This window comes from Tupaia chinensis, unplaced genomic scaffold, assembly GCF_000334495.1.
Source record: "Tupaia chinensis unplaced genomic scaffold, TupChi_1.0 Scaffold149831_1, whole genome shotgun sequence".
Classification (NCBI taxonomy): Eukaryota; Metazoa; Chordata; class Mammalia; order Scandentia; family Tupaiidae; genus Tupaia; species Tupaia belangeri.
The window spans coordinates 1386642-1401689 of NW_006209676.1; the positions used below are offsets into that span (position 1 = coordinate 1386642).

Sequence of the window (15048 nt, forward strand, 5' to 3'; positions counted from 1 at the left end):
TCTCTCTCTCTCTCTCTCTCTCTCTCTCTCTCTCTCTCTCTCTGTGTGTGTGTGTGTGTGTGTTTTTCTCTGTAAAATTAAAATAAAATAAATGATTTTTTTTTTTAATGTGTGTAGGGACCAGCAGTTGGCGTAACAGCTGTGTCGCTGGACTCCCATGTAGTCAACTGAGGTTCAGGTAGTCAACTGAGGTTCAAGTCCCGTACCCAATGGCTTAAACTCAAGCTGTGTGCGTGTGTGCCCAAGATCCCGAAAGGAGAATGGAGAAGGGATTGTGGTGTGGCCATCCCTCCTGGGGGTGATTTTTCACTTTCTGTCTCTCTATCTCTGTCTTTCTAGCTATCGCACGCACACTATAGCAAAAACCTCTGCAAAAAAAAAAAAAATGTGTGTTTAAAGATTTTTTCAAGTGTATATGTTTAGCATAGAAGAGATCACTGTTAACACATTGAGATTGTAACTACAGAAAAATTGTTTTGAGGCTAGTTCCAATTTTTTTATGTTTATTGTTATTTTATAGAAATGTTTATATTTTGGAGGTCAGTAGGTAACATAGTAGTTAAGGTGCTGTATCCCATATAACCAGTTCTGTGGTTCTTCTCCCAAACCTGGTGGCCTGAAAAACATGCTGGGCGCATGTGTGTGCGTGCTCAAAATCCCTAGGGGAGAATAAAGAAGGGACTGTGATATGGCCATCCCCTGAGGAGTGATTACTCACTTTGCCTTTCTCTTTGTCTCTGTCTCTCTGTGGCAAGTACAATTGCCCTATGTGAGAAAAAAAATTTTTTAGAGAGAGAGATTTTTGCTATAAAGCACATACACTCGCCAGAGACAAAGCAAGAAATCACCCCCCAGGGTGGATGACCATGCCACAATCCCTTCTTCATTCTCTTCTCGGGATGTTGGGCACGCATGCACACGACCTGGCACGAATTTTAAGCCACTGGGTCCTGTACTCGAACCACAGTCTAATGTGTGGGAGTCCAGCAACATAACCATTACTCTATCCTTCCAAACAAAAATCTTTGAAAAGAAAGAAAAAGGAGCCAGCAGATAGTGTGGTGATTGAGCCTCTGAACTCCCACATGGCCGATCACAGTTTGAGTTCCAGACCTGGCAACTTGCTTTCTTACTTTCCCTTTCACTCTCTCTGATCAAATTAATAATAATAATAATGACAATAATGAATAAAATTAACAAAATAATTCTAAAAAGAAAAAGAAATGTTTATATTTTTAGTTTAAAGTACAATTTACCTAAACTTTTAGCTATTTAATAAAGAAATAATGCCCATTAAGTAGAATTTTGTATAAACAACATTTTATTTCAATAATATAAGTTTCTCTTAAAATTTTTAGTTATATTATCTGACATGTTTTTCGTTTTGTGTAACATTTTATATTTTTAAATTAGCACATGGCACTTTTATTCTTTTCCTATTTTAATTTATTCCTAGGTGCTAACGGCCAAAGAAAGGAAAACACAAATTGATGATAGAAACAAATTGACTGAGCATTTTATTATTACACTTCCTATGTTATTATCAAAGGTAAAGTTTCATTTATAATTTTGTAATAATGGGCCATGTGTGTGCTTGCACTGTACTGTTAAAATACTTACTGCTTTTTTTCTTTGCTTCTTTTTTTTCTAGTATTCTGCAGATGCAGAGAAGGTAGCAAACTTACTACAAATCCCACAGTTTTTTGATCTAGAAATCTATAGCACAGGTAGAATGGAAAAGGTAAGGCACTATGAAATGGAAATTTTACTATTATGATAGTTTTATTTAAAGTATTTTTGCGTAATCTTACAGACTTATTTGTTGTTTAGATAGGTGCTAATTCTTATTTTTCTTAATTGATTTATATATCGGTTTTTCTTTTTGTCTTCCTCAGCATCTGGATGCTTTATTAAAACAAATTAAGTTTGTTGTGGAGAAACATGTAGAATCAGATGTTCTAGAAGCCTGCAGTAAAACCTATAGCATCTTATGCAGTGAGGAGTACACCATCCAGAACAGAGTTGACATAGCTCGAAGCCAGCTGATTGATGAGTTTGTAGATCGATTCAATCACTCTGTGGAAGATCTATTACAAGAGGTCTGTTCTAAAAATAATGTATACATATGATTCAAGATAGATGAGAGTGTGAATCATTTCTAATATATATAATCTAGTAGAATTCTTTACTCCTTTTAAAACTTGTTCATCTTATTAAAAAAATCAACCTGAGTTACACTTTATTTTAAAAAGCAGTAGGTGGCATGGAGGTTAAGGCAGCTGGATCCCTCATGGCTGACTTGATGGTTCAAGTCCCTGACCCAGCATCTTGAGAATCACACTGGGTGGATGTGCACGTGTACCCAAAATCTCAAGAGGAGAGTGGAAGAGAGGGGATTGTCACATGACCATCCCTCTGGGGGGTGATTTCTCACTTTCCCTCTCTCTCTTTGTCTCTCTCTGGTAAACACACGTGCCCTGTATAAAAAAAAACTAAAATAATAATAAGTTTCATAAAAGTTAGAATTTTTTTTTTTTTTTTTTTTTTTTTACTTTTATAAAAGTAATTTTTTTACTGGCCCCATGGCCTTATGGTTAGGCAGCCAGATCTCTCATGGCTGTTTCATGGTTTGAATCCCAGACACAGTGACTTGACAAATGCCAGGTGCATGTGCATAAATACTCCAAATCCCAAAAGGATGGAAAGATGGAGAAGGAATTGCAGTGTGACCATGCCCCATTGGGGTTGCTTTTTCATCTTTCTGTATCTCCTTGTCTGTCTGTGGTGGGTACATGTCCCCTCTGGCAATTTTTTTTTTAAGAAGAAAAGAAAAATCTTTTTAAGTTCTGATTTTTCTTAACTCATTATTTCATTTCCTAATCTTGGACATAATTTGCATTTTAATATTACTGAAATATGATGAGCTGATGAATAGAACCTGTGTGATTGTGATTCTGAGGGGTCCCTGCTCACTATGGTGCCTGCACAAGCTAGCAATAAACACCTCTAACAGTTATTTTTCTAATTATTTGTGTCACCTCCACCTTACCTTCTCTCCCTAATCTGTACAAGTAAATGTGGAACTTCCATATAGTTCTCTGTGCTCTGGCAGCCAGGCTAATAGAATTTTCTTTGTAATCTATGAAACTTACTTTTTAAAAGTCCTTTCCCCTATTGTAACTTAACTGTTTTTTTCCCAACTATTTGATTGTTCATTGTGACTTTTTAAACTGTAGAAATAACTGATAACCATTAAAAAATCAAGTACAAGGAAAAAAAAAAACAAGTACAAGGTTAGCAGGTGGTATGGTGGTTGAGGCATGAACTCCCACATGACCAAGTGCAGTTCAAGCTCTGGATCCAGTGGCTTGAAAATCATGCTGGCATGTGTGCGTATGTGCCCATGATCCTAAGAGAAGAATGGAGAAGAGATTGTGGCATGGCTTTCTTCCTGGGGGATGATTTCTCACTTTCTGTCTGTCTGTCTTCTCTAGCAAGTACACATACTCTATGACACATGCCTTAAAAAAATCAAATATGTACCCTTTTATTCAGCAATTTCAATTTCAAGTTTATCTTTTAGTATTAATTATAAAACTACAAAGTCATGCTTATCAGAACAATATTTAAAATGCAAAAGCAGTTTACTTCTGGGTGTTAAGATAATGGGAGTTTCTGCATTTTTTCTTTTCTGTTTGTTAATAGTGATATATTCTTATTTATCTACAGTGAATATATACTTCCATATAATAAGAATTTTTCTCTAGGCAGTAAATATTGATAGACTTTAATGTGAATTTGAGGATGAATAAAGTTTAGGTAATGGAGGGATATTTACTTCTTTTATAGGGAGAAGAAGCTGATGATGATGATATTTACAATGTTCTTTCTACATAAAAGAGATTAACATCTTTTCACAAGTACGTCATTTTATTTAAAGTAGATTTAGTGAATAGAATTTATTAGCCAATATATAAAGAAATATTGAGATAGTGATTTTTGTATTCAGATTTTCTCTGGATGCATTTTGTTATTTAATTACTTAAGATATAAGATTTATCATTAATGTCATGAAGATTTATCATTTCATGTAATGAATGTACATTATGAAAGTTTAAGTTAATCAGTATTATGTAATTATAACATTATTATAGATGGACTTATTTTATATTCTAGACTCTTATAGGTATAATTTTCAATTGATACCTTATAGAAATCATGCTAATAAATAAAATTTCTCAGAAAGATTTTTCAGTATTCTCACTACAAGAAAAGTGAAGTAATGATATATGTTAATGAATTTGACTTAGTCGCTCCACAGTATGTACATATTTTGAAATAACATGTGCATGATAAATATGTACAATTTTTATTTGTTAAATAAATAAATTGAAAGAAGTAAGATTTTAGAGAAAACCATGTAACTTATTTCTGTGGGTTTTTTTCTGAATTATTCATGGTTGTTTCTTATAGACAGGACAGTTAGATCAATTAAATTAATGTTTTCAAATGATAATTTGCATATCCCTTGAAATAAGGTATGCTTTTATCTTCTCCATGAATAGAGAGAAACAACTTTATTGACAAAAGTAAGTTTGGGTATAGCTTTTACATAAAAGAATACTTTAGATTTCAGTAGCATTTGTTAAGATCTAAGCCTTTTTCTTTCTTAGAGAGAGGGAATGGAGAATGTACCCCACCCCCATGGGGAATGGTCACACTGCAGTCCCTTCTCCTTCATCTCTCCCTCCTTTTAGGATTTCGGGTGTGCTAGCACAAGCACCTGACATGTTTTTCAAGCTGCCAGGTCCAGGACTTGAACTGTACATTTAGCCATATGGAATCCAGCTGGCCCCAGACATTTATATTTTAAAATATTTTTTTTTTGAAAATGAACATTGACAACTGGTGCAAAAGGACTCATTTTTAGTAGTAAATCTCATGAGAATATAAAAGGTTATCATTATCTTGGTTAGAAATCCTCAGTCCATGTAAATAGCTCTACCACAGTTTTTTAACTTTATCATGTTTCCTTTACCCTAGTTTTACCTATATTTCTCTTTGATAAATACAAATACCTTTTTTAAAAATATGCTTGTGAGGACCAGTCTTCTAAAGGAACTGGATCCCTCATGGCCTACAACAGTTCAAATCCTGGGAACCAGCAGTTAGTGTAATGGCTATGTCGCTGGACTCCCACGTAGTCGACTGCGGTTCACGTCCCGGACCCGGTGGCTTAAAACTCACGCCGGGCACATGTGCATGCGTGCCCAAGATCCCAAGAGGAGAATGGAGGAGAAGGGATTGCGGTGTGACCATCCCCCCGGGGGTGATTTCTCGCTTTCTGTCTCTATGTCTCTCTCTGTCTGTCTGGCGAGCACTCACGCCCTATAGCAAAAACCTCTCCAAAAAAAAAAAAAATCCTGCCCCAGAAACTTGAAAAACATGCTGGATGCTACTATGGCAACGCCCAAGATCCCAACAGAACTGAGAAACAAAGAATGGATTTTTGCCATGACCTTGCCCCATTGAGAGTGCTTTCTCTTTTTCTGTCTCTCTGGCAAGTGTACACACTCTCTGGCAATTAAAAAATTTTTAAGAGACTATATGGCCCATCCATAGTAGCGTGCACAGAATACTGCTGGTTGGCATTCTGACACCACATTCCAGGCCTGGGTTTGATTTTTGGCCCATCCTAAAATAGCCTGGCTCAGTACCACACACCTGTAGTTCTAGCTACTGAGGGGACTAAGGCAGAAAGACCACTGCTTAGGAAGACCTTGTCTAGATGTACATTACCACCCCCACTATGCACATTTACAAATTCACTTGTAGCTTTATTTTTAAACTGTGAATGAATTTGCTTAAAATATGTTTTAAAATATGGTAGAAAAAAAGTTACCCATACCCATGTGTAGAATATGAATTCAGGGACCAGTAGTTGGCATAATGACTATGTCACTGGACTGCCATGTAGTCGACTATGGTTCAAGTCCTGGATCTGGTGGCTTAAACTCAAGCTGGGTTCGTGTACATGCGTGCCCAAGATCTTGAGAGGAGAATGGAGGAGAAGGGATTGCTGCATAGCCATTCCCCCTGGGGGGTGATTTCTCTCTTTTTGTCTTTCTGGCGAGCGCACGCGCCCTATAGCAAAAACCTCTCAAAAAAAAAAAAAAAAAGAAAAACCTCTCAAAAAAAAAAAAAAAGAATTCAATTGAACATGTGGTAAGGAACCTTCTATTAAGTACTTGCAGTTTTATTGTTGTTAATTTCTTTAATGAAATCAGATTTGGCCCCTTCTTTTTCTTTTTTTTTCTTTCCTTCCTCTTTTCTACCTTCCCTCTCTCCCTCCATTGTTTCTTTTTTCCTTCCTAGTTTGAGCACTTGAGTATTTTCCATGTGGATCTTTTTCAGTTCTGTAAGAAATTAAAGTTATTTTATCCTTCCACTCACTGAAACTGAGCTCAACTTTAATTTTCTTTCACTCTAGAATAAAGTTAATGCATTTTTGTTTATTTTAGCGCTCATGACCTCACAAAATGGGATCTGTTTGGTAATTGCTACAGATTATTGAAGACTGGAATTGAACATGGAGCTATGCCAGAACAGGTAGGAGTTTATTGATATTCTTTCTGTGTCATTTTAGAAAGCTATGCTTTTCGGGACCAGCAGTTAGCATAATGGCTATGTTGCTAGACTCCCATGTAGTCGACCGTGGTTTGAGTCCCAGACCTGGTGGCTTAAACTCACACCAGGCGCATGTGCGTGCGTGCCCAAGATCCCAAGAGGAGAATGGAGGAGAAGGGATTGCAGCGTGGCCATGCCTCCAGGGGGTTGATTTCTCACTTTCTATCTTTCTGGCGAGCGCACGTGCCCTATAGCAAAAACCTCTCCAAAAAAAAAAAGAAAGAAAACTATGCTTTTCCGAAAGCACATGATTATCAAATGCCTTTTATAAAAAGTAATTATAGTCCTTCAATGCAGCCATCTCTTTTTTAGAATTATTGCTATCATGATTGAATATTACTGGTAGATAATATTCATATGTCATGTGTGTTAGAGCGGAAAAAAATAGAGAACTTTTGCTATAATGACTCTTTAAAATTTAATGTTGAGGGGGCTGGTTCCATGACCTAGTGGTTAAGGAAGCTGGATCCCATATAGCTGGCCGAAGGGTTTAAAACCTAGACCTGATAGTGTGAAAAACGCCCAGGTATATGTGCATGTGTGCCCCAAATTCTGACAGGATGAAGAAGGGTTTATGATATCACCACACCCTTTTGGGGTTGCTTTCTGTCTCTAGTGAGGGCTCATGCCCTCTAGCAAAAAAAAAAAAAGAAAAGAAATAATTAATGTTGAAGTAAATGTTATTGCTCCATTAGGAAAAATAGCATTAATTACAATAGTAACAATTTTAAAACTTTTGATAAACTAATTACATAATGAAAATTTTGGATTATAGATGTATTCCAGACACCATTTTAGATATTGATGATATTAAACTTTAGTCATCACTTAATTTTTATAAGAGAACCATAAATAAGCTTCAGGAGCCTTTGTTAGATTTTACAACTGTTAATTTTTATTTATAAGTTGAAGTGGAAGGGATAAGAATTGAACATTTTCCTAATCTGAAAGAGACTTGAGTAGAATAATTAGTCAACTTACTTCTACTTACAAATAATTAAATTATTACATTAATTATTTAAAGTAAAATCAGCTAAATATTGTAACTAGTTCATTCAACATTCTACTTATTGATGTTTCTTTTTACCTTCTATATATTCTTAATAGGATTTAGTTTACTGAGTGAGTAAATAATAAGTACACTAGAAATGTATAGCAAATAAAGTAATGGAATATCATACTATCAGATATGCTTTGTTGCAAAAGATAGGCTATGTATGAAACAGAAATGTTATTCCTTAAGTTATTCCTTACTTCATGTAGTAGCAACTCTTCTTGTTTTATTTTGTTCTTTTAATTTTGGTAGAGGGCTTGCATGCTCACTGGAGAAAGAGAGAGGGACAAAGAGGGAAAATGAGAAAGCATCCCCATTTAACAATCCCTTCTCCATTTCTCCTTTAGGGATTTTTGGGCAAACATGCACATAACCCAACATTTTTTTCAAGCTGCCAGGTCTGGGTCTGGAACCATGCAGTTGGCCATATGGGGTCTATCAGCCTTAACTGCCACACCATCATCTAGCTCAACAACAACCACTCTTAATAAAGCAAAGTTATATAAGGTGTTTTTGCTATAGTTTGTAGAAAAATGCTAAAATTTTGGCTCCGTTAAGAGTTTTTCTTCATTTATTGCTGACACTTAACTTCCTATCCTCTTTTTATCTCCCAGTCAGTGAGAACAAACTTCTTTTTTGAAAAAATACTGTGGAGCCCTTTTGAAAGTAAACTTAGAAAGAATACCAATATGTGAAATGGGTTAAAATGCAATTCTCTTTATGAAATTAATACTGTAGTAACCAAATGTCTTTCTTCTCTCATAACCACTACGAAGAAACTTCTGTAAAACTATGGGAAACAGGGAACCAGCAGTTAGCGTAATGGCTATGTCGCTGGACTCCCACGTAGTCGACCGCAGTTCGCGTTCCGGACCCGGTGGCTTAAAACCCACGCCGGGCGCGTGTGCGTGCGTGCCCAAGATCCCAAGAGGAGAATGGAGGAGAAGGGATTGCGGCGTGGCCATCCCTCCGGGGGGTGATTTCTCGCTTTCTGTCTCTCTGTCTCTCTCTGTCTGTCTGGCGAGCGCACGCACCCTATAGTGAAAAACCTCTCAAAAAAAAAAAAAAAACTATGGGAAACAGTTTGAAAATCTTCTAGTATAGGTCACTAGAAAAGTAGAACATATGATAACTAATACAATGATATAACCAAAATTAAGAAATTCTTTTTTTTTAAGAGGTTTTTGAGACAGAAAGAGTGGGAAAGAAAGAAATACCCCCCCCAGGGGGGGTGGCCATGCCACAATCCCTTCTCCTCCCAGGATCTTGGGCACATATTCACACGCATCCAGCATAATTTTCAAGCCACTAGATCTGGGACTCGAACCATGGTTGGCCATGTGGGCATCTAGCGACATAACTTCTACGTCATCTGCTGGCCCCTTAAGTAATTCCTTAACGTTACTTTTTTCAGATCTTAATTTCTCTTTGACTACAGCAGTTCAGATTGTTTCAAATTGAAGAGAATTTTTAAAATCTTATTTCTTTCATATAACCAATTTACCAGTGTACTTTATATTATAAATCAGAGCTTATCAGAAGGTATCTCAGGACCTGTAGGTGTACCATCATTGAGCATCTTCTAAGTATAGCAGGGTGCTTTCTTCAGCACTAATGTTCGTAACTTGACAGTGTTTCAGTAGTCTTGTTTCTGCATTCTGACGTGGATCAATCATTTAATTATTATGTTTAACAAAACCCTGACATCATCTCATTAGTGTTGCATTAAAAGCAGCACCATTTAATTCTTCTAATTCTTATGAGTTATTTTCAGTGCTGAGTAGGCGCATTGGAAATATCTTTTGCTTAAGTGATCTAAAACCTGAAAAATTTAAAGTAAGATCAGTTAAAAATCCTGACTAGTTTATTGAGCATTCCATTTATTCAACGTTCCACTTACTGGTAATTCTTTTTATTTCCTACATATTTTTTATGGATTTTATTTTACTAAGTGGATAAATAATAGGGACACTAGATATGTGTAGCAAATTTAAAAAAATGAAATGTCATACTGTCAGATATGCTTTGTTGCAAAAATCATATGCTATGTATCAAATAGAAACGTAATAAAAGACCTGTTCAAAATGGAATTCTCTTTTATGTTAGGTTTCTTAATCAATTTTTTTTTTTTAAATTCTTTGAGTGTGTTTTTGTTTGTTTGTTTTTTGTCTCTAGAACATAGGGGTAAAAGACCTAGATATAAAATAGGAGATCAAATGCCAATTAAAAATGAAAAGGGACCCATCCTCATTGTAATTAGAGATATATACATTAAAACCACATTAAGATGCTACTCATACATAATGGAATCACCAAATTTAAGACATCTGATGATATCAAGTGTTAGTGAAAATGTGGCATCACAGGAATTGCCAGTGACTGCTATTGATAGATAGAACCACTTTTGCAAACAGCTTGGTAATACCTAGTAAAGTTAAATATACACCCCTACATGACCCAGCAATCCTCTTCCTAATTTTCAAAGTGTGGTCTGGGAAACTCAGGGGGTTAATGAGTTTAAAATTGCTTTTTATAATATAATGAAGACTTTATTTGCTTTTTTTAATTCTCATTTTCTCACAAGTATGCAGTGGAGCATAGGAATCATAGCTTTATCTCCATAGCTATTATAGTATACCTACTTTTTTCAATTATTGTACAGTGTCAGACTGGATTTTTTTAATATATTTTGATCAACATGTATATATGTGTGTGTGTGTGTAGTAACAGAGCATTCAGAAGCACAGAAAAATTCAGTTGTTTTATATTAAGCACACATTAAAGATAATTGCAGAAATGTAAAACACTGCCACTCTTTCTTTTTTTTTTAATAAGCATATTGCCATAGAGTGTACCAGAGAGAGGAGAGACAGAGAGAGACGATAAGAGGGAAAGTGAGAAATCACCCCGCAGAGGAGATGGGCCACACCACAGTCCCTTCTCCTCTTGGGATTCTGGGCATGAATGCCATGATTTTCAAGCTGCCTGGTCAGAACTCGAACTGCGGTCTGCCATATTGTAATCCAGTGTCACATACCACTTACTGGCCCCAACACTGCCACTCTTTTCTTTTTTTTTTTTTGGTGAGGTTTTCGCTATAGGGTGCGTGCGCTCACCAGACAGAGACAGACATAGAGACAGAAAGCAAGAAATCACCCCCCAGGGGGGATGATCACGCCGCAATCCCTTCTCCTCCATTCTCCTCTCGGGATCTTGGGCACACACACACGCGCCCGGCTTGAGTTTTAAGCCACCGGGTCCGGGACTCAAACTGCAGTCGACTACGTGGGAGTCCAGCGACATAGCCATGACGCTAACTGCTGGTTCCCAACACTGCCACTCTTAATAAATTGTTTTTGTTTAGAAATTCTAGTAGATTTTTTTTTTGTGGGTGTGGGTTTTTCTGTTTTGTTTTGCCCTTACTGGAGACAGAGAGAGATGGAAAAAGTAAGAAAGTACCCTCATGGGGATGGCCACATTGCATTTCCTTCTTCCTATCCTCCTCTCAGAATTTTGGGCATATAAAAACACACACCTGGGATCAGCAGTTGGCGTAATGGCTATGTCACTGGACTTCCCATGTAGTTGACCATGGTTTGAGTCCTGGCTTAATGCACGTCGGGCATGTGTGCATGCGTGCCCAGAATCCCAAGAGGAGAATGGAGGAGAAGGAATTGCGGCGTTGCCGTCCCCACTGGCGGGTGATTTCTCGTTTTCTATCTCTCTGTCTCTTTCTGGCGAGCGCACACGCCCTATAGCAAAAAAAAAAATCTTTCCAACAAAACAAATACACAAATACACCTAGTGTGTTTTTTAAGCCACTGGATCTGGGGTTCAAACCATGCAGTCAGCTGTGTGGGACCAGCCACCTTAACTTTCATGCCATCTGCTGGCCCCAAATTCTAGGTGTTATTTTTTTTTTTTTTAGTAAGATTCACTGTTTATAGTAAGATGTAATCAGTTTATTATTTTGATTTTTAAATGAATTAGTATTGTATAAACATGTCATTGTTTTTAATTTCTAATATGGTAGTATTGATATATATATATATAATCCTCATAAATAGAAACTCTCTGGTGTCATTAGTAGGGTTTTTTGAGGGGGATTTTTTTAAAATAAAGTTTTCTTTTTTTTTTTTTAATCTATCTTTTTTTCTTAAATTGACAGAGGGTACATGCACTCACCAGAGAGAGAGAAAAATCACCCCCGAACGAGGCATGATCACATTGCAGTTCATTCTGTGTTTCGCCATCCTGTTGATATTTTGAGCAGCCATATAGCATGTTTCTGAAGCCACCAAAACTAGGATTCAAACCATAGCTTACCATGTAGGATCTGGCTCCCTTAAGCATTAGTCTGTGGAGCCAGCCCTTAGTAGTTGTTTGGGTTTTTTTTTTTTTAAGACTTATTTATTTCATTTTTTTTATTCTTTTTTAATTTGACTGGAGAGAGACACAGAGAGAGAGAGAGAGAGAGAGAGGGAAAGTGAGAAAGCAAGTCACCAGATCCAGGACTCAAACCTTGGTCAGCCCTGTGGGAGCATCCAGTGTCTTAACCACCACACTACCTGCTGGTCCCAGTAGTTTTTAAGAGTATAAAAAGGTTTGAGAACTAAAACCCTCAGAATCTTTGCCTTAGAGATATGCATGCACCAGGAGATATATATAAGAATATTCATAATTGCATTAACCATAACAGTGTGAAACTCAAAGAAGTTTAAAAGTATTTTTAACAATAAAATGAATAAATGGAGGATATTCTAAATATTATATAGGAATAAAAATTAATGAACTCTAAGTACATTAAATATGTATAGTGTTTAAATATAAATACTGAATAAAAGAAAGCCATGAGCTGGTTCTGGAGCAGTGATGATGCACTGCTCAAGAGAAGCTACAGCCCAAGTGGAACTGCTTTTGAATCCTTGGCCCAGAAAGACTGAAACATGCCGTGCGTACATTTGATTGCCCAAGATCTAATGGACTGGTGAGTCAAAGGAAAAAAATGACTTGACAAGACCCAGTAGGGGGTACTCATCTTTTTTTGGAGAGGTTTTTGCTGTAGGGTACATGCACTCACCAGAGAGATAGAAAACGAGAAATCACTCCCCCAGGGGGGATGACCACGCTGCAATTCCTTCTCCTCTCAGGATCTTGGGCATGCACGCACATCCGCCCGGCATGAGTTTTAAGCCACCGGTCCAGAACTTGAACCACAGTCGACTACATGGGAGTCCAACAACATAGCCATTATGCTAACTGCTGGCCCCAAGGGTACTCATCTTTATCTTTCTTTCTCTTTCTCTCTCTCAGTCCCTCATGCTTGTACACATGCACACACACTTGATCATGAATAAAGGAAATAATTTTAAACTCAGCTGCTAAAAGTAATAGATATTACAAGATTTCATTTATGTAATGTTGACAACTAGGTATGACACATTTTAGTGTTAAAGACTTAGTTAAAATATGCAGGCTACCATGGGAGTTAAAAAAAAAAACCCTGTTATTGGGCACCAGCAGTTAGCTTAATGGCTATGTCACTGGACTCCCACATAGTCGACCGCGGTTCGCATCCCAGATGCAGTGGCTTAAAACTCAGGCCGGGCGCGTGTGCGTGCATGCCCAAGATCCCAAGAGGAGAATGGAGGAGAGGGTATTGGAGATTGCAGAATGGCCATCCCCTCTGGGGTGTGATTTCTCGTTTTCTGTCTCTCTGTCTCTCTCTGTCTGGCGACCGCATGCGCCCTATAGCAAATACCTCTCCAAAAACAAACAAACAAACAAACAAAAAAACCTGTTATCCTCACTAGAAGAAAGAGATTTTATTGGGAGCATATCCTGACAGTGTTCTATTTCTTCACCTGGGTTGTGGTTACATAGGTATTTTTGCTTTAAATTAATTCATTCAACTTTATGTTTGTTTTATTCACCTTTTGGTATGATTGTTATATTTCACATTAAAAATGTCTTAAAAATAACTAAAACATTTTGATATAAATGTTTGGATAAAAATAATATCACCACCCTCCTTTTTAAGATCTGACTGAGTAAAATATTCATGACACTACTGTTTCGTTTAAAACGTAGAGAGACCAGCAAATGACGTAATGGTTACGTCACAGGACTCCCACGTAGTTGACTGCAGTTTGAGTCCTGGACCCGGCATCTTAAAACACGCCGGGCACATGTGCATGTGTGTCCAAGATCCTGAGAGGAGAATGGAGAAGGAACTATGGCGTGCCCATCCTCCTGGGGGGTGATTTCTCTCTTTCTGTCTCTCTGTCACTCTTTTTCTCTGGCAAGCACACATGCCCTAAAGCAAAAAAATCTCTCATAAATAAATAAGTAAGTAAGTAAGTAAGTAAATCATAGTGTTGAGTCCACATGAATTAAGATGTATTCTGGAGGCCAGCAGGTGGAGTGGTGGTTAAAGGTGCTGGATTCCCACATGGCCATCCATGGTTTGAGTCCTGGGCCTGGTGGTTTGCGTTCTCACTTTTCCTTTTTTTTTCTCTCTCTCTCTCTCTGTCTCTTCCTGGTCAAATTAAAAATAATAATAACAAATGAAATTAAATAAATAATAATTCTTCTACAAAAAAAAGATGTATTCTGATTTTATTCTGGTTTGTTGGTTTGTCTTTTTAACCAAATATTTTACATTTTTATTCTATAAAAATTTGGACTTGAAACTTCATTTAAAATAAAAAATATTATAAATATTCTCTGAGTACTATGCTAACATGAATTGTCTTGTTTAAATATTTTCATTTAAAAACTTTTTTTAATTTGATACAGATAGTCGTGCAGGCATTGCAGTGTTCCCATTACTCAATTCTTTGGCAGTTGGTGAAAATTACTGATGGTTCTCCTTCCAAGGTAAGTAAGAATTTCTTTGGGCAGAAGAGCTATTACTAAAATAGCTTAATTCACTATTTAATGACTTATTGTTATCAGTTATTATAAATTATTATAATTAATAAAGTGTATGATAATTTATTCTTATCGTTTTCTACTTCATGTTATTTTATTTACCTCTTTTGGACAATAGCCAGTATTTCCAAGGGAGAGACACATAGCGTATATAAATACAGAGTTAAAATTTCTGTCAGAGATAACTGTGGTAAATACAAGAGCTCTGATAGGTGATATACTAGGAAAATGAGGTTTCTTTTTTTTTTTTTTATTGCCCTCCATGCCTTTCCCCCCCCCATTCAATTGTTCTGCCAATGAACTTAATTAGTCTAAATATGTCCAATAGCTAGCACAGCTGACACATACCTATACATGAACCCAAGTCTGACTTT

General features: G+C 36.8%; 1 protein-coding gene across 1 annotated transcript in view; it reads left to right on the forward strand.

Moving 5' to 3' along the window:
* Positions 1 to 15048, forward strand: part of STAG1 (STAG1 cohesin complex component) — a 314569-nt gene that overhangs the window by 219476 nt on the left and 80045 nt on the right. Inside the window, 6 exon segments of the mRNA XM_027769480.1 lie at positions 1457 to 1549; positions 1652 to 1741; positions 1896 to 2099; positions 3850 to 3920; positions 6522 to 6609; positions 14540 to 14620. Coding sequence (XP_027625281.1) covers positions 1457 to 1549; positions 1652 to 1741; positions 1896 to 2099; positions 3850 to 3920; positions 6522 to 6609; positions 14540 to 14620 — 627 coding nt within the window.